Source organism: Centroberyx affinis, unplaced genomic scaffold, assembly GCF_046629955.1.
Source record: "Centroberyx affinis isolate AG114_WGS23_722 - 3 ecotype Tasmania unplaced genomic scaffold, CSIRO-AGI_Caff_v1 ptg006357l_1, whole genome shotgun sequence".
Classification (NCBI taxonomy): domain Eukaryota; kingdom Metazoa; phylum Chordata; class Actinopteri; order Beryciformes; family Berycidae; genus Centroberyx; species Centroberyx affinis.
The window spans coordinates 25,001-50,744 of record NW_027283228.1 but is presented as its reverse complement, the minus strand read 5'-3'; the positions used below and the strand labels follow the sequence as shown (position 1 = coordinate 50,744).

At 42.4% G+C, this 25,744-nt stretch overlaps 1 protein-coding gene across 1 annotated transcript in view; it reads right to left on the bottom strand.

Annotated features, from left to right (window-relative positions):
- Positions 1–2,798: 2,798 nt before the first annotated feature.
- LOC139638432 (anaphase-promoting complex subunit 1-like) overlaps positions 2,799–25,744 on the bottom strand; it is a gene marked incomplete at its 5' end in the record, with an annotated part of 46,726 nt that continues 23,780 nt past the window's right edge. The window contains 10 exons of the mRNA XM_071512569.1: positions 2,799–4,680; positions 5,493–5,624; positions 7,920–8,115; positions 8,781–8,876; positions 13,149–13,235; positions 14,816–14,954; positions 15,323–15,390; positions 15,845–15,922; positions 22,772–22,889; positions 23,867–23,953. Of these exons, the coding sequence (XP_071368670.1) occupies positions 4,538–4,680; positions 5,493–5,624; positions 7,920–8,115; positions 8,781–8,876; positions 13,149–13,235; positions 14,816–14,954; positions 15,323–15,390; positions 15,845–15,922; positions 22,772–22,889; positions 23,867–23,953 (1,144 nt within the window). The remainder of the gene's footprint in view (positions 4,681–5,492; positions 5,625–7,919; positions 8,116–8,780; positions 8,877–13,148; positions 13,236–14,815; positions 14,955–15,322; positions 15,391–15,844; positions 15,923–22,771; positions 22,890–23,866; positions 23,954–25,744) is intronic.

Genomic DNA, 25,744 nt, shown 5'->3' with positions numbered 1-25,744 from the left:
CCTATCTGGCTCCTAAGTCAACTAACACAAAATATTAAAAGTGTAAAACAAAGAGGAAAAGATATAAGAGTGCTCCAGGTATCCACAAACCAAACGCAGATGCTCTCGGAGGTCAGAAGGCTTTTTTGGGGAAAACAAAAAAAGGAAAAAATTACGACCACAAATGAGTTCTCACGGCATAAAAAAACAAAAACAAATCCAAGTCCAGGAACTCATGTGGGTTTGAAAGTTAAAGGGCTTTTTGTCAAGCCATAAAAAGTATTTGAGTCATGTCTTGTTGCTATACTGGGCTCTTTCAAGATTAAAATGCCCTGAACACCACTAAGAAAAGGTTAGATGATGCTTTTTTTTTTTTACCCCACTGTACTGATTTTGTCTCTTTTTCAGCAGAGAACACAGTGATGTGTAGATGTTTTGGCTGGGAGGACGAGCAACTTCACTGCTTCATAGGCAAGGATGGAAGTAACTAATTACATTTACTCATGTTACTGTAGTTGAGTAGCTGTTTGGGCACTTTACGTTTTCGAGTCGGTCGTTTTATTTTACTTAAGTGTTTTTTTTTTACCCAAGTATAGGCTACTTCACTACATTTTAAATCACATCCATTAGAGCAGTGATTCTCAACCTTTTTCATATCAAGGACCCCTTATTTAGTCCACATTAGAGCCACGGACCCCCATTAGATGAGATTTTGTCTCTCTGACCCAAATCTGAGAATATTTTTTATTGTTAGATACGATTTTGTCCAGAATTCCATGACTATCTGTATTGTAGGTAGAGAGATAACAGTGAAACTATGATCAAAACAGTCATTTTTCTACATTCTCTAATTGTGTTAACTTCTTGTAAATGAAATAATGAAGTTGAACAATCCATCAATTTTCTGGGGACCCCCTGGAACCCCCTCAAGGACCCCTGGTGGTCCCCAGACCTCACGTTGAGAACCACTGCATTAGAGGACAGATGTTTTGTCTCTCTCCATCAGCATCAGAAACTGGATAATCAGACACTGACAAATTGTGGAGCGGTCAGTCAGCAAAGAAGAGAAGAGGAATCTGTCTTTACTTTGTTTCTGCACTTTATTTTGTCATTTCTAATGTTTCCAATTAAAATAATCTAGTTTGAACTCCTCTGAAGTCCTCTCTCCTTTTAGAATCACGTGGAAAAGATCAAAGCTAACAACGTTCTCTTTTATAAAAAGTAACTCTGTAACTTTTACTCTGAGGACATTTTAAATGCTTAACTTTTACCCAAGTAGATTTTTACACCAGTATACTTCTACTTCTACTTCAACATCAGCAGAGGAACAGTACTTCTCCTGGAGCAGGACATGCTGGCTCTCTTTCCTCCACTGTTAATAGGTGCAACAAATCCTCTGGTGTGTCCACCCAAACCAGGGGAATTAGCCTTGGTATGAGGAACAGCATAGAGCTAGAATGGATAGAAAGGACACCGTAGATGTGGATTCGATTGCTCTTTCATATGTGGACAGTGAAAATCTTAAATTATAATGTTCAGCTCATGTTCAGATGAAAGAAGCCTTTTCCATGGCAGCAAAAAACAGACTTCCCATGACAATTATTAATCACACTTTCAATGGCACACACAGGCAGATTTCTCCATTTAAAAAAAGCCCTGTGATGTGAGTGTGTGAGTGCCGGCTCTGTGTGCTGCAGCTCTGTGTGCAGGGTGTGGACCGGTTGTTTGTTGCGATGTTTTTCATTTGCTCTGGAATGTTCTCAGAGCCGTTGGTTAGCAATGATCTAAGAAATGTTCTGAGGCCCAGAGCGTTCTGCTGGCTGACGCCTGACGAGCAGCCCACACACTGCACTTCCGCCCAGACACACACACACACACACACACTAACACACACACACACAGGACACCATTAGGGTTCCCACACTCACTTCAACGACAAATTCAATGACTTTACAATATGTTTCAAGATGTTGTTTGGTGAAAAGACATGACATTGGTCAAAATTAAACATCAGAGACATTGTTTGTCCCTCTGCCAGCACAGTTGGAAAGGAGGTTATTTTTTCACTCCTGTCTGTCTGTCTGTCTGTCAGCAAGATATTTCAAAAAGTAACAAACGGATTTGGCTGAGATTTGGTGGACAGGTGGCCCTTGGTCCAAGAAGCAGCTGATTTCATTTTGGTGGTGGTCCAGATGTGGGATTGCCGCCATTAAGACGATATTTCTTTTAAAGCCTCAACTGTGATGCTGCGTTCATGTGCTGGTGGGAAAGTCCAAAATCTGGGACTTCCCAGGCGCTTGCTTTCATGTGCTGTTTTGTTGAAAAATCAAAACTGGAAGACAAATGATACACAAAGAAACAAAGGCTGCGGCTTTGGAAGTCAGAGAACTGTTGAGTGTTGGTGGAGGTTTGTGCTCCACCAAGTGATTTCTAGTTTATGCAAGGGCTTTTTTAATGACTTTGAAGGTCTTGTTTGGTGAAATTCAAGGACTCAAAGTCGGCATGTTTTGGGGTCAGACATCAAGACCTCAAACATGCGCCTTGTTTTTTTTATTCCTGATCTTGTCAAGTCAGTAAATCCTGGTGAAATCATTTTAAAACTGTTTTCCTCAGGATGTGAAGTGCTGACGCTCGGACAGGACAGCTGAGGCATATTGATGAATTCGGGTGCTATAGTTTGATAAAAAATAAAATGTTTTAATGTTCCATTCATTTTCAAAAGCTTTCAAAGGTCTTACTTTATGTTTTTATCAAATCTGGGAACCTGACAAGAACACAAACACTGCTATGGAATACAAATCACTCACTTGGAATGGCAACAAATCCCATTTCATTTATTTCATTATCATTAATCGCACATTTTTAGTACAAACATTTTACATACAATCTACAATAAGAATGATACTGCAGTGACATCAGTTGTCGCTGCTCAGTCAGGTCCTTTCCTGTGCCTGAACTAGGAGGAAAAGACGGTAGAGTCGGTGACATCATCACAGCAGTCTGATATCGGGCGAGTTTGACTCATGAGAGAGTTTTGTTTTTCCTCTTGCGTTTTGAAGTCGTTTGATTTTGAACACTGCTTGACTGACTGCTGACTCTCGTTGTTTGACTAGCAGATCACCATGTCGAACATACAACCATATACTAAAAACTGGGGTCCCACCGTTGTGCTGTGGCCTGTTTTTACCCATCACTGCAGGTTTGTAAAACACTGACCAGATCCAGAATCCGTAAAGAACTGTGAGAACGGCTGATCTCAGCGTCGTATCCCCGGTCACGCCCCCCACTTTCATTTTAAAAAGGGATAATTCACCTCAAAAAGTAAAATTCGGTCATTAATTACCTTAATTAGTTACATCGGATGAGTGTTTTTTCTTCACGCAACTCACCGGGAGTTCTCCAGGCTCGCTGCCGGAGAAGCTTTCACTCATGAGGATGAGTAGATAATCACCGAACTTTAATTTTTGGGCGAACTATTCTTTTAATTCCACTGCGACTCTCAGGGCAGGAAACAAACCTTTCTGCCCACCAGAAGAATCATTTGTGGTTTCCTAAACTGACCGGTCACTTTCACCGTTTCACCAACCAAACTGGTTTCAGAACAGACTCTTCACCTGCAGAACTTTCCAAAACGTACCAGTGTTTGGCTGCTGTTGATTTCCCTCCCTGCTTACGAGGCAAACTGGCCTCAGATCAGCACTCTTGTTCTAATATCTGCATAAAAGCTGTGATTGTTACAATGATCACCACAGATGCGTCACTGCCCAGTGTCCCAGACTGCAGTGAAGACAGTCAGCACTTCTTTTCTCCCGCAGGAGCTCAGAGACACTTTCCAGGCTGCAGGGGAGGAAATCACCAGCCGGTCATGTGCCTGTGGACAGTTCATCTCCTCCACCAGCCAACCAGCCAGGCTCTTTTCTGGGTTGGAAAATATGTTGGCTGGTGGAGGTGAAAACAGTGAACGTGACTGTTGAATTCTGGCCTCCATTAGCCGCCGTCATTTACATTCTGCTTTCCCAATTCAGTCTTTGCCTGGCATCGTGACATTTTTGTTGTTCCTTTCTGTCTTTTGAGGTGAGAGGTTTTTTTAATCTCACCTGCACAAATTCCTCTGCTTTATCACTTTGCTTCGAAGTTTTATCACTCTGAAAATAAACAAAGCAAAGCTAAACGGTGGAGGGGAAAGTTAGTTTCCTGCTTCCTTTTTCTGGGCCGTGGGAGATGATCGCTGTCCCCGAGCGTCTCGCGGTGTCATCTGGTGATCCAGCGGCGACATTTGGCTCATAAAGTTTATTTAACTCATAAAGTGTAAAGGTCAGAGACATAAAGATAAAGCAAAGTCAACCATTTTTCCGCTGAGGGCCAAAGTTGAGCGCAGTCTCGTGTGAGGACTCGGGGGATAATTACAAGAAGAGGGAGATTAGGGAACTCCTGTCATGTGGGAAACCAGCAGAGACAGACCGTGTCGTTAGCTGAGGCTTGGCTCGGTGAACGCAAGGCGACACACTGCGTCTCTGAAGGCTCGGCAGCTGGATCAGGATCAGGATCAGGATCAGGATCAGTATGCGTGCTGCGGGAACCCCGGCAGGGTCTGCGGTCCGGAGGCGGAGCCCAGCAGCACAGGGAAGAGCCTCAGCAAATCCCGGAGAGGAATGCCCAGCTGGCCGCAACGCAGCAACAAATCCCCCAACGACCCGCAGCCTGCAGGGAGACGGGACAAGAAGACTTTACCTGCCTGGTCCTCTTCAAAACAGACGTCATCACAAGAAGAGAAGGCAGCACAGACAATAACAAGAGTTCCTGCTGCATCATTATTATTATTATCATTATTTGTATGGCTGTTAATCACTGTTACAGTCTCAAAAGGCTTCACAACGCTCACATTATGAAAATCAAATATCGCAATGTTTCGTGTATATTTTCTGTGGCATCAAATATTGCATACTTTTATACTTATAGACCTAGAATCTACCAGTGGTACGATAGTGGAAAACCAAAATAATCATAGTTGTAGTGAAAAGTGTCCACAATCAACCCATTTTCCTGGAAATGTCAGGAATGAGCAAATTACACCAAATGGCCGTTGTTTTTGCTTGAATAGTAAAACCAAATTAGCATCGCGATAATAGATTTTGGATATCGCCCAAGCCTAGAACGCCCCCCCAACCTCACTGAGACGCCTGCTATATTTTGACATTTTAATCATGGCGTGAAAATGACTCCTTTAATCCTTGTAAAACATCATTAGTGAGCCTCTTGCATTGTGCAAGTATGTGTGTATGTGCGTGTGAGAACCAGTTTGAGTTTTAAACCTTCACAGTGAGGACATTTTGGCCGTCAGTTCTTCAAGGGGTGAGCCTAGGATTAGGACTTGGTTTTAGGGTTAAATTAATAATTAGGATTAGGTTAAATTTAGAGGGAGGAGAGGAAAGAAATGGAGTCAATGGAATGTCCTCATGAAGATAGAAGTACAAGGATGTGTGTGTGTGTGTGTGTGTGTGTGTGTGTCTTACCCTCCAGCTGTGTGTGTGTGTTCCTGAGGCAGGGGATGGAGCGGTACACGAGGAAGCAGGCCAACATGGTGGACTGGGCGTCCTTATTGAGGGCCTCGCCCAGCATGTAGGACCTCAACACTGAGCTGTTGTCTGGAGGAGGAAACACACACAGGGTGCAGGTCTTGAGTTGGGCTCTCTTTCTTTTTTACAGGGTATCTGCAAGTCTCTGAAAGCCACAAGACCTTCTGAGACCTTTTTAAATTCCACGTGGAAAGCAATTTAAGACCGATTTAAAAACCAAAATCAGGAAACAAAGCCGGTAAAACCAGCCTGTTTCTGACTGAGCACAGATAATGAAACTCCAATTATGTTTAGAAAAGCAGATGGGATAGTGTCACATACTGTAAGAGAGAAACAGTCCGATCAAATAATCTTGTTCCTCAAATCGTCAAGGCCAATAATTGTGATGAATGATCGAGATTAAAATATCAAGCCAAAGAATTGTGTTTTTTTTTTTAAATCATTTTAGCCATAATAAGGGTTCCCACTGTCGGCTGAAAAAAATCCATGACTCTCCATAACAAACGAAGCTTCAAAGCGCTTCCATGATCTGTAACTGTTCTTCCTTGCTGGTTTGTTGATGTTGTTTTTCTAAAGGCTTTAACAGTCTGGTTTCCACTCCAGTTTGGCTGAAACCCACCAGCTAATGCAACAAACATGTGAAACAAGTTGGAAAACACATTCTGCTGTATTCCTGTAAAGTGATCCATCTGTAAAATCCCCTGATATTCCCCGACTTCCCTGTCTGGAAAAAACACCTCTCTAAATTCCATGATATTCCAGGATATTCCTGCATAAAACCTGCATAACTGGAGGTAGACTTAATATTTTTGGGTTTTTTTTTTTACAGAGAATCAGAGTCCTTCATGCTTCAAATTCCCTACATTACTGACAATTGCAACACAGCAGAGTCTAAAGTGGGAAAAAAGAAGCATAAAAACGAAAGAGGATAGATCTGAACATACCAGAGCAGAAACGTATTGTCTTATTTATGTATGAATGAGAGAAAATATTAACATTCCTAATGCTTGTGGCCAAGTTAGTCGTTTTTTTTCCCCCCTCTGAACTGTCTGCCAGTGAATTAATGAATGTTAAAGTGAAGTGTTTACGTAATCGCTGTCTGGTCCAACTACCTCACCTGTTTTCCCACGCCTCTGAGTGTGTGTGTGTGTGTGTGTGTGTGTGTGTGTGAGAGAACGTGAGCCACTGAGCCACTGAGCCACTGGTGGAATGTGCTTGTTTGAGTGTGTACTGTTAAACTACATGACATTAGTGTGTTACACCCTAGAAAACAAGTTGAAACACGTCCAGGGTGAGAAATATTCAGCCAAGCTCGTCAACTCCCACCATCTTCCCAGACATCCAGATTCGGTCTGTTGCTCAGCGGGGTCCGAAACCAAACTCTTGGTCTCACCTGGTGAAGAGTCGGTAAAACAACACAACCCGCCTGCCAAGAATCATTTTTACCGGCCAAAAATTACTGATATGGAGAAATGTGTCACCCAGGTACTGTGTGAAACATTCAATACAGAGATAAGAGCAGATTTAGAGGTTGAATTTGAATCCTGCTCACTCACTTATATGGATCGAGTTTGTAATTCATCATGAAGTGACTACGTTAACAGTCATCTATCTTCAGGCCAGTCGGTCTCAGATAACCGGAGTCGAGTTAGAGCAGTTCAGTTCCTCTTTAGTGAGTAGCTAGCTATCGTACACAGAGGACCAAGAAAATCTGTTCTCGGAAAAACATTTTGCCGATATAAGACAAACGATTTGGCGTTCCTGCCCACAGGATACCGTAAAAGTTTAATTTACCAAGCATGGCCAACTGTTTGCTGCTTGCTAGCCAGACATTACCCAGAAAAATTGCCAGAGGATGCTTTTGTATTAGTAGTCAGCCCGCTAGCAGCAATAATGTAAATATGTAAATATGTTAAGTAAAAGCAGTGATCACCAGTGAAGCACTGATGATGAAATCGCCGATGGGAAGGTGTCCACTGTCTCTGGATCGCCACAAACATTTCTTTCTTCAGCAATAAGTTTCCAGGTTTTCTTTTTTTTTTTTTTTTTTTTTTACATGCAGCGCTTCCAATTTCTGATTGGTTGAATCCATTCAACAGGCAAATGGAGGCGGGATTTTTCTGGCAAAGCGTGCTACACAGCGATTTTGAACAGTCGCTATCAGATTTTAATATGGTAATATTACTAAATAGGAAGAGGAGACACAGCTCTTTCTCAACATGGTAACATTAAAATCTGAGTTGAGAGATTACAGGTCAGTGAACCATCCAGGCAGCAGAGAAACAGGAGGAAAAGTCTGCAGGAGTTTAGATGTTCCCACTGTGTGCAGAGTACCAGGTATCCAAACCCCCCCCCTCCCCTCACCTGTCAGCCAGCTGTCCAGCGCTGCGTCCACCATGTTCTTCATGACGGGCAGGAACTCGGAGGTGAGCAGCGCCCCGTGGCGGCCGGCCGGACCCCCACCCCGCAGCACCCTGCTGTCCCACAGCTCCACCACCAGACGCATCTGCCACAGGGAGAAGGTCTGGGACAGGTCGCCCCGCCGCAGAGCGCCCACCGCCTGGGACACACCGGCAACCACACCGGTTAAAATACACCCACACATAGACAGTACGTACATTCCTTCCACACACTACATGCTGAAGCCCCTGAACCAGGGTTTCCGTTATCTGGTAATTACCGTTTTTTTTACCGGTAAAATCTGTTGAAGTCCGACATATTTAAATCTCTCCGGTCATAATGTCCAGGGAAAATAATTCCCTCTAAGCACAATTATTGGAACATTGTGCTCCTTGTTACAGCACCAGGTTGAGTTCTGTCTCCCAGTCTGTCTCCAGACCTGCTCCTGATGAGGAGCTTTGAGTCTCTTTCAGTAAAGTAATAATAAATATTGCACTAGGTGAGTTGATTTAAGTGACATGAGACACAACTAGAGAGGATTTACTAAATTGTTTTGAATGTAGCGTAATGTATTAACCAATCAAGGGCGATGTGTGTGTCGGGTGAAGGTCAGATGCCTTTGCAGTTTATTTTCATGACTTTTTTCAGGGCTGTGCTTTTTACATATTTACTGTGTTGTTTTTCTTGGTTGTCAAGAAAAATGATGAAAGATTTCATACTAAGGTATGAAGTTTATAGAAAGATGTGTGGTTCAGACAGACACATAGGATTTCTATCTCTGTGTGTGTGTGTGTGTGTGTGTGTGCGTGTGTGTGTGTGTGTTACCTGCTCGATAGCAATGTATGTGGGCAGCATCTCTGGACTCTCCTGGGTCACACACTCGTACAGCATGGCTGAAAACAACGCCAGGGTGTCCTCTCTCTGCACAACACAGACAGACAGTGAGTGTGTGTGTGTGTGTGTGTGTGTGTGAGTGTGTGTGTGTGTGTTAACTCAATATAAAAACAGACAGGTTGGTGCATACATTAGACAAATTCTCTCTGAAATGGGAGAAATACCTGCAATAGACAATGAGAGGCCTTAGATAGCAGTAAAAGCTCAAATACTCTCTCCTTATACCAAGCCTATTTAGTGTAGTTTACCAAGTATTTGGTCATTTTATTAATTAATTTTATGATTTCAATTGCTCCTCTTTGTTTTTTGTGTGCTTTGGTGTGTTACAGTCTTTTAGGTTTCTTTTTTATTTTATTTTTGGGCCTATAAACTCCTTTTTGCATGTCCAGAGAGTACAATAGGCTTAAATTCAGGCACCAATGCTATGTCAACAGGGTTCCCACGCTCACTTGACGACAAATTCAAGGATTTTTCCATGACTTTCAAGGCCTTGTTTGGTGAAATTCAAAGAGACATGACATCGGTCAAAATCAGACACCATAGAGGTTTCGTGTTTTTTTTACTCACGATCTTGGTAAATGCAACAAATTCTGGTGAAATCCTTCATTTTTAAAACTGTTGCTGTATCAACACAAATCTGCATCACAAGGTTTTTCCTCATGATGTGAAGTGTTGGTCACAGGACAGACGAGCTGAAGCATATTGCAAAATTTGGGTGGTGTATGTACACTTTTAAGGCCTTCTTTTATTTTTCTCAAATCCATGAACTTTAAAAGAACTTCCAAGGCCTGTGGGGACCCTGTTTTAATAAAGTTTAAATCCTGAAATGAAGAAAACACACACAGGCAGACAGTAAGACAGATAGTCAGAGAGAAAGAGTTAAACACCAAGGTCTACTCCCTTTGGAGGAACAACACAGCATTAACACATCAAACACAAACAGATAAACATATTAAAAATGTACAATCTCAGCATATAACATTTGTGATTACGTGACTGAGGGAGAGAGAAAGAGAGAGACCGTGTGTTAAAGCATGAAAGCATATAGAAACATGAAATATGACAACAGACAGTCTGTCAACACAGACAGGCAGCTGGTAGAGAGACATAGAGAAACACAGAGACAAACCCTTCTCCTGAACCTCAGTGAAGATGAAATTCATTTTTCGATTCATTGCTCAAAATATGAAACCATCAGAAAAATATTTTTATAATTCTGAAAACATAAAGAGTTTTTCTTTATTGTCTGATGACACTTGGAGAGGCCGATGATGTCATGTTTATAGCTGGCAAATATATATCAGCTTTACATTGTTCAAGACATTGTGATTAACATTGTGTATTAACTATATGACTGTAAATTTTACTATTTTTTTGTTAATTTATAATATTGCACCTTAAGTTTCCTTTTTTCTGTTTGTTTGTTTCCTTTTTTTGCATTTTAAACATGTATCATATGTACATACTGACACATTGTATATATAGAGTTAATACTGCTTTGGCAACATTGTATCCTGTAACAGTCAAGCCAGTAAAGCATATTTTAATTTGAACATGGGGACATTTCACGGCAAATTAAAACCCAGACGGCAACAGAACCTGTGATTAACTGCCAGGAAACACAATATCCTCAATTCAGATACAAAGAGAAAGAGAAAGCGGATTTGATAGAGATAGACATAGAGATAGAGAGAGAGTGTGAGAGCGAGAAAGAGAGAGAGAGAGAGAGAGAAAGAGAGAGTGTGTTAAGGCGAAGCAAAGAAGGACGGAGAGAAAGAGAATCACAGATGGAGTGATCGGACAGATAAACAGATAAACAGCAAGGAAATCTCCTTTTGTCCCTAAATTCAATTACTGAACTTTACGGTAGAAAATGAAAAATTTGCTTCCATTTCACGGTGCCGGCTGAAGCGAGCGGCTCCTGCGCAGTCCAACCAATTAACCTGCAGCTGCGGCACAGAGAGCTTTTTTTTTTTTTTTTTACCTCAGAAAATGGGAGTCAAGTGATTAAACAAGAGGATTAAGTAGCAGTCAGGAAGGACAATCTATTCTGTACCATCTATTTTAAAGCCGGAGCAGCCTGACACGTGGCAGCATGGACGCGTGGACTGCAGACTCTTAGTAAGCGGAGGAAAAAGTGATTATTATCAGGTTTACAAATCCGTTTTTTTTTAAGCATTTTGTGTGGGAGGCATGGTTAAATGTCTTCCTCAAAAAATCCTTCCAAGACTTCTACCAAGACCACCGACACTGTAAAAACCTGAAAAATTTGTTTTGGTTTGGCCTCATCCTAATGTAAACCATTCATGTGTTTCAAAATGTAAATATCTGTCAGGACTTTATGAAAATGCATTGACCATCTGGGAAATGTACATACTTTATACACACATTCACACACACACACACACACACACACACACACACACAAACACATGCATGCACACACATTTTTCTGTTGCTCTATTTGCAACTCCTTTGCTTTTTATCAGTTTCACTCCAAAATACAGGTTGTCAATGAGATTATACCATTGTTTTACTTAATGCCAGAGACATTCAGCTTGTTTGCATGCACATTAATATTTTAATGTTATTCAGGATAGCCAAAGATCTCATTTATTAAGAGTTGATGCATGTAAACAGCATCACTGTTTACAAAAGCTGGAATATGCTGAATAAGATAGCTGTGATATGCTGATATTAATCAGGATAAATGAGGCATATCAACACCTTTTCCTGTTTACCGTTTGCTCCTGCAGTTTTCTAAGTTTTGTTTCCAAGGTAATATGCAGAATATAATTTTTCTCACGTATGCAGGGATATGAGTTGGATATGAGGATGCTTATAAGCGGTTTATCCTGGAGAAAACCTGAATAAGGATACAAAATATTAGCCGGAATACTGCGTGCATGTAAATACGCTTGTTTTGGTTTTCATTAGAGAAAAGCGATATATGAGTGTCTAGGCTTTTCTCCCCTGCTCAACCAGCCGGCCGGGAGGAAGGTGTGTGTTTGAAGCCAGGTTTGAACAGAGTGGGGGAATGCTGCAGTCGTAGCCAGACCCAACACACACTAATGGAGAACTAATGCTGGCAAAAGCACACATTTTAAATTAAAAAATTCCATACTTTTTCCAGACCTTGATTTGTTTTGAAGATTTTGTCTGGTGTTCAATATGATTTACGCAGATAGACATCTTGCCCCTGCTAACTAGGTCATATCACTGTATAGATGAAGACTGTTCTTCACAGCGACAAATATCAGAATATGTGAGATGATTGGCAGGGTTCCTACACGGTTTCCGTTTTAAAATTCCATATTTTTCCCAGACCCTATGTTCTTGACCGGATTTGATTTTGGTGGGTATTTGATATAATGCATGCTGACAGCGGCTGGGTAATAAGAGCGTCCCTCTATCTGAACATTATTCTTCACATCAACAAAAGCTGTGGACTCAAAGTGGGTCTACAGTAAAATAAAAGCTATAATTATGTGTGTATCGGACCTGAACCACAACATTTTCCATACTTTTCCAGCCATTTTTTCAAATTCCCAAACTATTCAAGACCTGGAAATGATCAAATTCATTTTTGATACTTTTCCCGACTTTCCAGTCCTGTGTAGGAACCCTGACTTTTTCATGACTTTCCATGATTACGTCGGTGCGCTTCCATGACCTAAAAACGTATTCCCTCCTGGTTTGTTAATGGTTTTCTAAAAAGGGGTGAACAGGCTGGTTTCCACTGCAGTTTGGCTGAAATCCACCAGCTAACGCAATGAATGTGTGAAACAAAGCTGTAAAATACATTCTGCTGTATTCCTGGAGATTATCCCAATTGTAAAATTCCCTGATTTTCTCTGAATTCTCCAGAGAATTTATCCAACTCCTGGATGTTTCCCTGACTGGAATACACCTCTCTAAACTCCATGATATTCCAGGAATTCCATGACCAGCAGGAAAACTGTTGGTGTGTTAATTATCTTGGTTGGAATTAATTTGGCTATATCCAATTCAGGGTTTTATGTTTCTCTGTTCTTTCTGTTGTCTAAAAATCAGGCGATAGCCCAGGATTGACTGCTGCTGCTGCTGCTGCCGCCATCTTGGACTGAGCCAGTATTGACTCTCATGTTAATACGTTACTTCTGATTGGTGGAGCTGACTACAGGCTCTCTCTCGTACCCCCAAAAATGCCACCGATGTTTCAGGAGCAGACAACAGTACACTGGCTGCAGGAAGACAGAAGTAGTGTTGACTACTTCAGGCTGCATCTGATTCTTATTTCCATCTGTGTGTTAAACTCACATGTTTCATTCCTTCAGAGGCTTTACAGAAGAACTCGGCGAAGGAGACGAGGGCGGGCTCAGAGGTGAAGGTGGAGATGGCTTCAGGCTGTGGAGACACACACACACACACACACACACACACACACACACAAACAGAAGGAAAAAGGTCACATTATTTCAACGATCCAAATTCAAAAAAAGACATACAGAGAAAGAGGGAAGGAAGCAAGAGAGACTCAGAGAAAATCTGCATTTTTTTTTTTTAGACAATCCAAAGTTAGAGGGAAGATGGGAAGGATGGGTAGATGGGGGAAGAGAGAGAGCGAGAGAGAGAGAGAGAGAGAGTGAGAGAGAGAAAGATGCAAAGCACAGGATAGAGGAAGGGAGGATGAAAGGGAAAGGAAGGAGGGATAGGAGTGACGGGAAGAAGGGTAGGAGGGATGGAGGAAGGAAGGGAAAGACGGATGGAAAGGGAGGGAAGGACTGGAAGAAGACGAGTGGAATGAATAATATTTTTCTCCAGGCCTGCGGGTGTATTGACAGAATACACAGAGGTAAATCACAGAGAGAACAGAGGAGCCGGCTGTCAGGAAACCAGTAATATGTGTCAACCACAGAGCGGACTGCTGCACCTGCAGAGACAACCTGCACCTGGACACCACCAGCCACCAGCCACCAGCCACCAGCCACCAGCCACCAGCCACCAGCCACCAGCCACCAGCCACCAGGCAGGAGGCAGGAGGCAGGGCCGCTTCTGTTTACAGCCTGCTGCCCTTCAGCAAGGCACTGAACGTATACAGCTGTATGAATGTGATACAGGGTGGGATAAACAAAACTGAGAAAAACAAATATTTGCTGATGATATACAGACTTAACTGGGTCATTTCTTAAATAACCTAGTTATTAAAAGGAAAAATCCACACTAAAACACTTCAAAAACAGACATTGGTGGTGTACTTCGCACCCATTTTGTTGTTTGGTGTATTTTCCTTCTTCCTGTGGATAACTGGCCGACCGTGACGTCACGTCCAGTTGATATCAGAAAATGTTTCAGGTTTTGGTGTCAGTCCCTCAGGATCAAAGAGCGAGGGCTTCTTTCAAGAGCCGCCATTTTGTACCAAGAGACGTTCAACAATCATACAGGGAGAAATCCATCGTAGAAGAGGAGAGAGACCAATTTCTCCACCCACAGGAGCAGGAGAGAGACCAGAATGCAATGCAGACACAAGGCATCATCATGTCTAGCTAGTTGGCTAGCTAGCTATATATTTACATATGTAATGCAACAAGTTCACACCCGTTCTGTGGGTATTTTTGAAGGTAGTAGTAGAAGTAGATGAGACAGGCTGAGTCAAAGCAGGTACACCAAAAAAAAGTAAATTCCCGCACTTCATCATAAAATAACTCCTGGAATGCACTGAATATGACAACATGATGATATCTACTGCAACTCTGGAGTGCAGAAATCTCATATTGGACAAGTTACAGTAGAGAGACAGGAAAGACTGGGAGAGAGAGGGGGACGATAAGGAAAGGTCCTGGTATGGATTCGAACCCAGGATGTCACAGTTACATGGTATGCGCCTTAGACCACTGAGCCACCAGGATGCCCAGAGCTTGGAAATCTGATTGGCTGTTGATCGGCCCTTGGCGTTAGCGGGTATATTATATAACATGTGTGTTTACCTTGAAGGCCCTGACTCCAGAGTTGCGGTGGTTGACGGTGGAGGCCAGCAGGCTCTTCCAGCCCTGAGGGTCGTCTTTGTAGGGCAGCTGGCCGGCCCTCAGCTTCACATACAACACCCCGTCTCTGGACAGGATGGGCCTGAGAGAGAGAGCGAGAGAGCGAGAGAGCGAGAGAGCGAGAGAGAGAGAGAGAGAGAGAGAGAGAGAGAGAGAGAGAAAGAGAGAGAGAGAGAGAGAGAGGGAGAGAGACAGAGAGAGAGAGAGAGAGAGACAGAGAGAGAGAGACAGAGAGAGAGAGAGAGAGAGAGACAGAGAGATGTGTTTGATGTAAATATCTAACTGCCAAAGTATGATTCCAGAACAAAACAATATCGAGGAAAGAGGATGGAAGTCAAATGAATAAAGGATCAGACCTTTCACCTGATCAGTCTGATTCATGGACAAATGCGTTTTGACAAGATTCCCTTTAAGCTTTCATTTCTTCAAAGGTGACATTAAAGTACTTACTTCAGGTGCTGCGTTTCTTTGCTGAGGTCTATGGTCAACTCCCAGTAACGTGGGCCCTTCACTTTGACCTGCAACCAACAAACAACTTCAACGTCACACTGATAAAAACAACAAACAACTTCAATTTCACCTTGATACAAACGACAATATATAACTTCAGCTTGATGACGAGACAAACAGTGATACAATTACCACCCAAAATACCACCGTTCACGATGAACTACTATACCAACCACATTCACTGACAGTGAACACACCACTACAACACATTTCCAGGATCTCTAACTATTGGTGGATATGAAAAATATTAACTGTGAGTTTTTAGGCGCAAGTTGGATTTTCTTAAAAACAAAGTACCTCTCCTCCCATTCCCTTCCATCCGCATGATCTTTCAATGGTATTTATCGATGAAGATGATTACCTTCAGAATAAAATCGATGTAGTAACAAAAAAAGCCCTGCTCCAACTCTACCAACAGACAACAAAATCCTGAGGCTCTGAACTTTGTTTCCCAGGCTTTACCCGTTTGAGGAGGTGCAGCTCGGGAAGCATGGTGGGAGCCATCAGTTCCACCGTCGTCTCCTCGTACCACTGGGTCTCCTGAAACAAGAGGAAAAGACGTCACTACAACACACACACACACACACACACACGAATACACAACGAACCTAAGGGGTGTATGCACAAATTTACATCGGAGTGGTTGTTTAGAGGTCCAAAAAAGGCATAAAACACCCATCAAATTTCTCCAAACAGCTTGCCCAGCATAATCCAAGTGTTTTGTAGCCGAACAACTGCACTGTGAGTCCAAAAAGCTTATATTAACCCCATAATCTCCCATATTTACCTCACTGACACTTCCTTGGTATTGAAAGCATGAACGGTTAGGGGCACCTTACAGCACTCTGCATGCTACTGTGCCACTGCAAGCCAGTCCTATCCTATCCGTTTGGATACAAAACAGTCTGATTATGCTGCACAAGCTGTTTTGAGAAATTTGACATTTTATTGCCCTTATGTTGAACTCAAGAAGACACGGTTGACACCACAGTTGTAGCTTGGCTGAGGCCATTGGGCACGTTGTTCCAGAGTATAGGGGCCATTACTGCAACGCATGATCACCTTTATTAAACAAGCCTGGATCTTGGGACAGATCCCTGTTAGATGATGTCAGGCAGTGAGGGTATTGATGTTATTTTATCATGCTGTGATAGAGAGTATATTACGTTACGGAATCTTAGCTTGTTTTGGTAACATATCGGTTAAGTTAAAACCACAAATAAATAGACTGGTCCGCACAGCAATGAAAGTGATGGGGGTGAGGGAGCGTCCCTCCCTCCAAATGCTCTTTGAGAAGACTATAGTTAAACAGGCTAGGGAAATTATCGCTGACCCCTCCCATGTCCTGTATTCAGAATACGAACTGCTCCCATCAGGTAGACGCTACAGGGTTCCAATTAAATACAGGAAAAGATACCTGAATAGGTATAAAAAATCTTTCATCCCTCTATCAGTGAATCTCCTAAACTCAGGACATAAGGAGGGTGTGAAATGAGAGGCTGTGTTGCATGTACTTGAATGCACTTATGTCTGCACTTGTTTGTGCTATGCACTTTGTGTCTGTTACTGCACTATAATTGTACTGTATGTATTTTTATGTGGCAGCCTTTATGTCCAAGACAAATAAAGTAATCTTGATCTTGATCTTGATCAGGCTCGTAGGGGGACAGAACATCAGAAATATAGCGAGGGGTGAGACCCTGTTTAGCCTTAATAGCGATGAGCAAGATCTTTAAATTTGATTCTGAATTCAAGAAGCAGTCAGGGTGAAGAGGCTAAAGTGGGGCTGATATGATCTCACTTCCTGGAATTAGTTAGAAGCCTCGCAGCTGCATTTCTGCACGAGCTGCAGGTGATCGAGAGAGCCGCCACTCTGACCACAGCACAGAGAACTGCAGTGGTCCAGGCATGTAGGTAGTAAAGACATGAATCACTTTCTCAAGATCAGCAAGAACGAAAGATAGATATCTGGTCTGTGTGATATTTCTCAGTTGGAGGACTGAATGACTTTCTTAAGCTTCAGTAGAAAAAAAAAAAGACGACGACGACAACTGGGGAGCGCTGCTGGGATACACATGGGTTAAAAATCAATGATAGAAAGGTGGTCTTTGGTGGTGGGCTTATCAGTAGAATCCAAAAAAGCAACACGACCAAGGCATGGTTCTCTTGGACATTAAAAAAGAAAGCGTTTCGGCCACATGCCTTCATCAGGGAGTTTTGGAGTCTGAGTTCTTTTTTAATGTTCAAGAGAACAATGCCATATCAATAAAAGGCATTTTTAATCTAAAATCTTCTTGCTTTTTTCGACTTTCTTAACCTGTTGGTCAAGTTTAAGTTTAGTCAGAGTCAAATAGCACTCCCACATTTCTTGCCACAGGTTTAATATTGGCCGAAAGGTTACAGAGTCCTGAATTTGGAATCTGGTTAATGGAGTTGGAGGGGCTGAAGAAAACCACTTCAGATTTATTTGCATTTAGCTGAAGAAAGTTATGGGACATCCAGCGTTTAATATCTGAGACGCAGTATTTGAGGTTATTTCAGCAGCTGTCTTTGGGGTGCAGATAGCTGGGTGTCGTCTGTGTAGCAATGAAACAGGACATTATGCTTATGAATAATTTCGCCAAGAAAGGACCATAAAAACAAATTGTAGGGGGCCAAGAACTGACCCCCGAGGAACGACACTTCCTAGATAATGCCAAAATTTACATTTTGGGGTGAACTGTTCCTTTAAGTCATTATTTAAATCTTATGTAAATTCTAATTTAATTTGGTGGACTCTCATAAAGCATGTAAAATGTGTCTGCATGCATCATAAATATATCTGCATTTCCCTCACACAGGGAGTGACGCTCTGAGTGACTGATGTTCACGGCGTCAGGCTGAGCTTTCCGCTGTGAATCAGATTGAAAGGCGGAGTGCTGTCAGCGTCGGTCCTCACTTTGGACAGCAACCTCCGTCTCCAACCTTCAGCCATCCTTCACCTGTGGAAACCCTGCGATAAAGCACTGGGAGCTTGAATCCACTTAGTTTATAGATGTTTTCACCTGAGCTTCAAATCTACTTTTATCCAGGTCCTGGCCTTTCTTCAAAACTTTAGGGGAAGGTTTGCTTTCCCTAAGGAACAAGGGAAGGTTTTCTGATCATGTATGCTAAGCATGTATGATAAGTATTAAACTGCTTCACATTCATACAGTTTTACACATTCACTGCCCAGTGTAACAGTCTTCTACTGTTGACCACTGGAGCAGTTGGGGGTTTATGTGTCGTAGTTTTTGAGGGAGGGCAGGGTGTTCCTCTTTCACTTTCCCCACCCAGATTTTCCCAGCTGATATGGCATTCGAACCTACGAACTTTCAGTTATAAGCCACTGATGTGCGCATGCCTACTCTTCTCACTACCTGCCTTTTTCCACGCAGTGATATCTATCAAAGAAGTCTCCCATCCTGCATCCATCCTGCATTAGTGCAGCAGCAGCCACTGTAGCCTACTCTTTCTTGAATGATAAAAAAAAAGACATGGAAAGACTATGGTAACACAAAACTTGTCTTTCAAATTACTATTTGCACAGTCAACAATGTTTGAATTCAAAACATTGCTGACTGACTTCAAAAAAGCTACAGCAAGCTGCAGCAAGATAGTGAGACTTCTGAAATAGCCACATCTGCACAGAGCAAGACCAAAAACTGAGATTTAGAATTTACTGCTCCTATAATTCAGAAGCTATTTACTGCATCCCCAACTGCAGTGTACTGCAACAACAATGGCTGGCTTTAATTACAAACCAAACACGCCAGGGCAGAAATACACTCTAAATGTTTGAAATAGTTTGAGTGCTCCAGACAGACTGGGGCAAAATGATAGCTGAGTAAATATGAAACACTTGGACAAAACATGCTTCACGTGGAAATGGATGCAACGGTGTGCACACAATCAAAATGATGTCATCGCGGCCACTGTAGTCTTGCGTGAGGTCATATAGCCACAATGTCCTGGGTTCGAATTCGGCCCAGGACCTATGTCCCATGTCATCCCCCTCTCTCTCCTAATCTTTCCTGTTTCTCTCTACTTTTAACTATCAAATAAAGGCAAAAATGCCCCCAAAAAAATCCAGATTCCAGTGGGTTTTTTTTCTTGTTGGGGGACAGTGGCTCAGCGGTTGGCGCTGTCGCCTCACAGCAAGAAGGTTATGGGTTCGAATCTCTGTCCCGGCTCTTTCTGTGTGGAGTCCTCCCATAGTTCAAAGACATGCAAGTCAGGTGGATTGGAGACTCTAAATTGCCCATAGGCGTGATTGTGTTAGTCTGTAGTATGGTATATGACGCAGTATGATATATAGTGATGTAACATGTTATGTGACCTTTGATCTAACCCCTTTGAGACATGCTTGTGATAAAGGGCTTTATAAATAAACATGACTTGACAAATGATAACCATGAGAAGAACTGAGCTGTCAGGTGTGCGGTTGTCATGAAATATGCAAGAAGCGTGAATGCCAAGGAACAAAGACATCTGTGGCTCCCTGGTGTCTCGCCACAGAGAGCATGAACTAAAGCGTGAACCTGGGGCTAAGAACCAGGGGCCGGTTGCACAAAACACCTTAAGTTTTCTCCTTAAGTATGACACTTAAGGCTTAATTTCTCCTTAGCTGAGGGACTTACTTAAGGGTGTTGCACAGAATCCCTTAAAAGGTTTCCTTAGTTCAGAGTTCGTACAGCTTTTTAAGAGTAAAATTCAAGCACTTTCAAGGTACCTAAACCAAAGATTTCCAGACTCTTGAAGCCTGTATCAACCTCCTTTCTGCAGGTTGTGCAGTACGCCTTCCTTTCTGTGGCTCCTCTCCGAAGCCATTTTTTTTATATTTTTCATTAGCCAGCCAGTTGTCATTAAAACGACAGCCTGGCACGTTGCTAAAGCGACGACGCGGAGCGGATCGGAAAAACCTTTTCATTTCAGCACCCATGTCAGTCAATCTAGGTCCGGTCCGGTCCGGTCTGATCCGGTCCGCTCCGCGTCTAGTGTGAGACGCCAGGAGACGACTAACAAATATGACGACGGGATCGTTTCATTTCAAATATTAAAAGATTTTTTGTTTACATGAGTGATTGTGTAGATGAAACACCAGATCATGTTGAAAATCAAGCATTGTTCAAGGAGTATATTCGAATTCAAGCATATTCCTAACCTTGAAAACATAACGGTTAAAATTAAGCATTTTCCAAACTTTCAAGACTTTGTACGAACCCTGTTAGTTAAGGAAAAACGTTAAGGCATTTACTGCATTGAAAGACATTTTACAGCGGTAAAATTCTACAGTTTCCATGGAGACCATTTGTTTGCTTGCACTTGCGCTTGTGATACCTGTTATCGTCTCACAAAGTTGGCCTATAGATAGTAAAAAAATGGCAGAAGAAAAGAAGACAAGAAAACTAAATTGGTCAGAGGAGGAAAAGATTAGACTTCAGGAGGAATACAATAAAAGAAAGCACATACTAAAAAGTAAATTTGATCCGCAAATAACAGCAAACAGAAAACAACGAATGTGGGAGGAAATTGCAACGAAAATTAATTCAATAAGTCAGTGGGACACTCTTCTCGGGATGCGTTAATTTTCTTCATTTATCGCCATAAACTCAGCCATGTTGCGGTTAAGATAGAGTCAGAGGTACCTTTAAGGGACTCCTTCAGTATCAGACCAAGATAAGGAGAAAACCTTAAATACTTAAGTGAACATTTTAAGGAAACCTTAAGGAGAAGACTTAAGGCCGTTTTGTGCACCCTATTTTATTTTAAGGAAAACTTAACTTGGACTTTAAGGAAAATCTTAACTTAAGGTGTTTTGTGCAACCGGCCCCAGATACTGGTAGGTTTCTTGACTGCTGTTGCTGCTATTAATATCTCCCTAAAAAGACAAGTTGCAGGAACAACATTGGCTGAATGGTGTGACCAAGTTACATAAATCACACCTGAGGTATTTGAACTGTGTGCTTCAGTCCTGTAACGGTGACTAAAAGCAGAACATGGTGGTTTGGTGGACAGTCACGCTTTTACGCCTCAAAACGAACTGAAACCAGCACATACTGTACTCTGCAGTGTGCGTTTGCATGCGTTTGTGTGTGTGTGTGTAAAAGAGCTTATCAAGAGGAAGTGACAACTATGGACAAGGCTGACAAGAACATCTGTGACGCGCAGAGAGAGAGAGAGAGAGGGGTAGAGAGAGGGAGAGAGAGGGGTAGAGAGAGAGTAGAGGGGTAGAGAGAGAGAGAGCGATAGAGAGGGGTAGAGAGAGAGAGAGATAGAGAGAGGGGTAGACAGAGAGAGAGAGGGGTGGAGAGAGAGAGGTAGCGAGAGAGAGAGAGAGGGGGGGGTAGAGAGAGATAGAGAGATAGAGAGAGGTAGAGAGAGAGAGGGGTAGAGAGAGAGAGAGAGAGAGGGGTAGAGAGAGAGAGAGAGGTAGAGAGAGAGAGAGAGAGAGAGGGGGTAGAGAGAGAGAGAGAGGGGTAGAGAGAGAGAGAGATAGAGAGAGGTAGAGAGAGATAGAGGGGTAGAGAGAGAGAGAGCGATAGAGAGGGGTAGAGAGAGAGATAGAGGGGTAGCGAGAGAGAGAGAGATAGAGAGAGGGGTAGAGAGAGAGAGAGAGAGGGGTAGAGAGAGGTAGAGAGAGAGAGAGGGGGTAGAGAGAGAGAGAGAGAGAGAGATAGAGAGAGGGGTAGAGAGAGAGAGAGAGAGAGGGGTAGAGAGAGAGAGAGAGAGAGGGGTAGAGAGAGAGAGAGAGAGAGGTAGAGAGAGATAGAGAGAGGTAGAGAGAGAGAGAGAGAGATAGAGAGAGAGAGATAAGGTGGTTAAGAGAGCAAGCTAACAGAGTTCCTCTTATCATCATTACACCACCAGAGCCACACCAAGTCAGAAGGTGTTACATCATGAAACATGAAAACACTTCTATGTAACACCATAAGTAAAGCACACAATGTGAGCATTGCAGGAAACAGTCAATCGTCATCAAAGATAGCTGCCTCGCTGGCTGGCTGTGTGTGTGTGTGTGTGTGTGTGTGTGTGTGTGTGTGTGTGTGTGTGTGTGTGTGTGTGTGTGTGTGTGTGTGTGTGTGTGTGTGTGTGTGTGTGTGGGTGTCTTGAAATGTAAATGGTTGGGGAGTTTTTTAGTACAGGCCAGAAGTCTCAACACCTGGCCAAGTCATTGATCAGTCATTGGTTATTAATCAGCAACCTTACCAAACCCCTGCAGGTATATTATGGTCTGTTTGTGCTATGGGACGGTAAAAAATATTACTTATTGCACCTTTAAGTATTGGGACAGTAAGCTAATGCTAGTCTTTGTTGGCAGTATTTACACTGGCTTTTCCTCTCCATCGTAACCAGCTGCTATTCCTTTACCTTGTAGGTGACGTCCAGCAGGGCGTAGCAGGGCTTCAGCGAGTCCACATCCACCGGCACCAGCAGGCGTGGCTCGGCGGCCAGCACCCCGAGGTGCCGCAGGGCCTGGAGGTGGTAGCTGCAGCGAGGAGCGCAACATCAACACACAGCTGTTAATAATTTGTAGTATTTGCTAGAGTTAGAGTACAGATATCAAGCAGTCAGTGTCACACAGCTCTCATGTGATGGAGGCTCCACCCTGATCACAGCTACAGAAAAAAAACCTGCAGTGAAATTTTTTCGTTCCACGTTTTAATTGTTCTTTTAATTGTTGTTATAAATTATTTTTTCATTTAAAAGTCTATCATGTATCCCAGAGCATTCAATAGGTGCAGTCTTGCCTTAGGGAACCGCTAAATATTTAATTAATCTGGGTTTTCAATGGAGAGTTTTAGTGTCCCATGACGGTCTAAATGCTGTTTCAGAGGCTTTTCCACCCTGAAGAAGAATATTCTGGGGGAAACACTGAATACTTGTAATATTTTGGCATGAAAATCGCCAAATTTAAAGCACAAAATATCAGCTATCAATGACTTTGGTCTAAAAACATTGGTATCTGCCTTCATAAACCCATATCATACGGTCAAATGATATGATTAGTACATGCTACTACCTCTGGATGTGACTGAACATTTATATGACCCTGTGTGTGTGTGTGTGTGTGTGTGTGTGTGTGTGTGTGTGTGTGTATACATTTGGGGTGGGAATCATATAGTGCTTGTAAATAATTAGGGTGTGTTAGGGTGTGCAGCACCAGGAGGGTGGAGTTAACCACATCAACTGAATCAGATCATTCCTATGATTGTCTTAACCTTCTGGCACTCATTGTATTGTGCCGTGTGGGAAACACCACCCACCTGGCACCAAAAGTAGACAAAAACAAACTACATCAGGTTTTTGTATGTACTATTAGACCAAAGCCTGGTTTGTGCCCATTGTTTTCTTATTAAAATACAGAGGTTATGGTTAGTGTTTGCATGAACCTGGTTTTCTGTGTGTGTGTGTGTGTGTGTGTGTGTGTGTGTGTGTGTGTGTGTGTGTGTGTGTCAGTCTCACCGGTTGTCAGTGCTGTGAGCAGGGAAGTGGGGGTACAGAGCACACAGCAGGGCAGCGATGGCCGAATTGGAGGTGCTCAGGGTGTACCTAATATAGGACGATATAGAAAAAACATCAACAAACAAGAAAACACACCTCTCTCACACACACACACACACACACACACACACACACACACACATCATTATACTCTCACCACTGCCATTAGCAACATCAAAGTGTGCTCTGAAATTGCCCACTTGTTGGAACAGTCATAATTGAAAAATTACACCAACACAAACACACACAAATACACACACAAAGAGTGATGGGTGAGTAAGATGTGTACTTGGCACAGGAAAGGGGAATAAAAATAACAAAATTACAGAGTAAACACACACACACACACACTTACTGTGGGAATTTTTGTCTCACCATGCACTTGAAACACACACACACACACACAGTCTATAATAGCACAAGTTTTGCTCCAACTCAAGAACAATGCATTTCCCTGTTAGTAGAACCAGGTGTGTGTTGTGATCTAGTGAGCGTCATCACAGTCCACAACAGAGCCTCTTAAGCACAATAGCTGGCAGCTGAGTGTCTACTTAAACTACTGGAGCCGTTATAATGAGCCGGGTCAGACAGTAAAAGCTGTTGGGAGAGGGAAGGTTACTTGTTAGGGCTCTTAATAATAAGGGGCAGCTGGGGTGAGGGTTGTTCCTCTTCACTTCAAAAAAAAAAAAAAAAAAAAAAAGCTGCTTGGGTCAAGATTAAGAATGAGGAACACGCTGAAAATGACTCCAGCGCTAAAATAGAGAAGATTCAATCTGTAAAAGTTTCATCATTTGTCGGCCACAAACTTATGTTACCTACTGTGCCTTTAAAAGTGCTGTTTGTTTTCATTTTGTGCTATCGATCCTTATCTAACAGTAGGTGTCACTTTTTTAATCTCATTTTGAAGCCATATTCTTAATTTGGGCAGCAACACATTAATACTTTGGCTGTGTATTCATATTAATGTGAATGTGAAATTCAGTAGAGCTGCAACGATTAATCGATTAGTTGTCAACTATTAAATTAATCTCCAACTATTTTGATAATAGATTAATCAGTTTGAGTAATTTTTTAAAGAAAAATAAGTGAAAATTCTCTGATTCCAGCTTCTTAAATGTGAATATTTTCTGGTTTCTTTACTCCTCGATGACAGTAAACTGAATATCTTTGGGTTGTGGACAAAACAAGACATTTGAGGACGTCATCTTGGGCTTTGGGAAACACTGATCGACATTTTTCACCATTTTCTGACATTTTACAGACCAAACAACTAATCGATTAATTGAGAAAATAATCGACAGATTAATCGACAATGAAAATAATCGTTAGTTGCAGCCCTAAAATTCAGCCAAATTCTCACTGCGCAGTTCAAGTCTGCAACCCATGAACATCACCAAACAGCTCATATCATATTTTCAGGTTGTATTTCCAGTTTATTTTTGGTATCTTAATGCATCTCTGTGGGGCTTCAGCTGTGACTCAGCTCGGCTCTAAATGACTCTGGGCCAGTATGAACTACATGGCTGGCTTTATGGAAGTAAACAAGGAATCTGAGCCATCAAACCAGCCTGGAATCCTCTTTGCTCCTGCTACAAAGACTTTTTCCACTTCTTAGCAAAAACCCCATTCCTTGTCCCTCCTGGAAAACAGTTTATTTTTAGCGGTTACTTCATAGCGTACCAGTAGGCGTGCATAAAAATTCCAACTAATAATGCCACCACACATTTCTGAGCAATTCCTCCCTCCACCCCTCCCATCATACAACATCTGCAGCTTCGCAATTTTCAAACTGAAAGGAGTGGCAACACTGGGGATAAAATCTTCCTCCTCCCTCCTCCT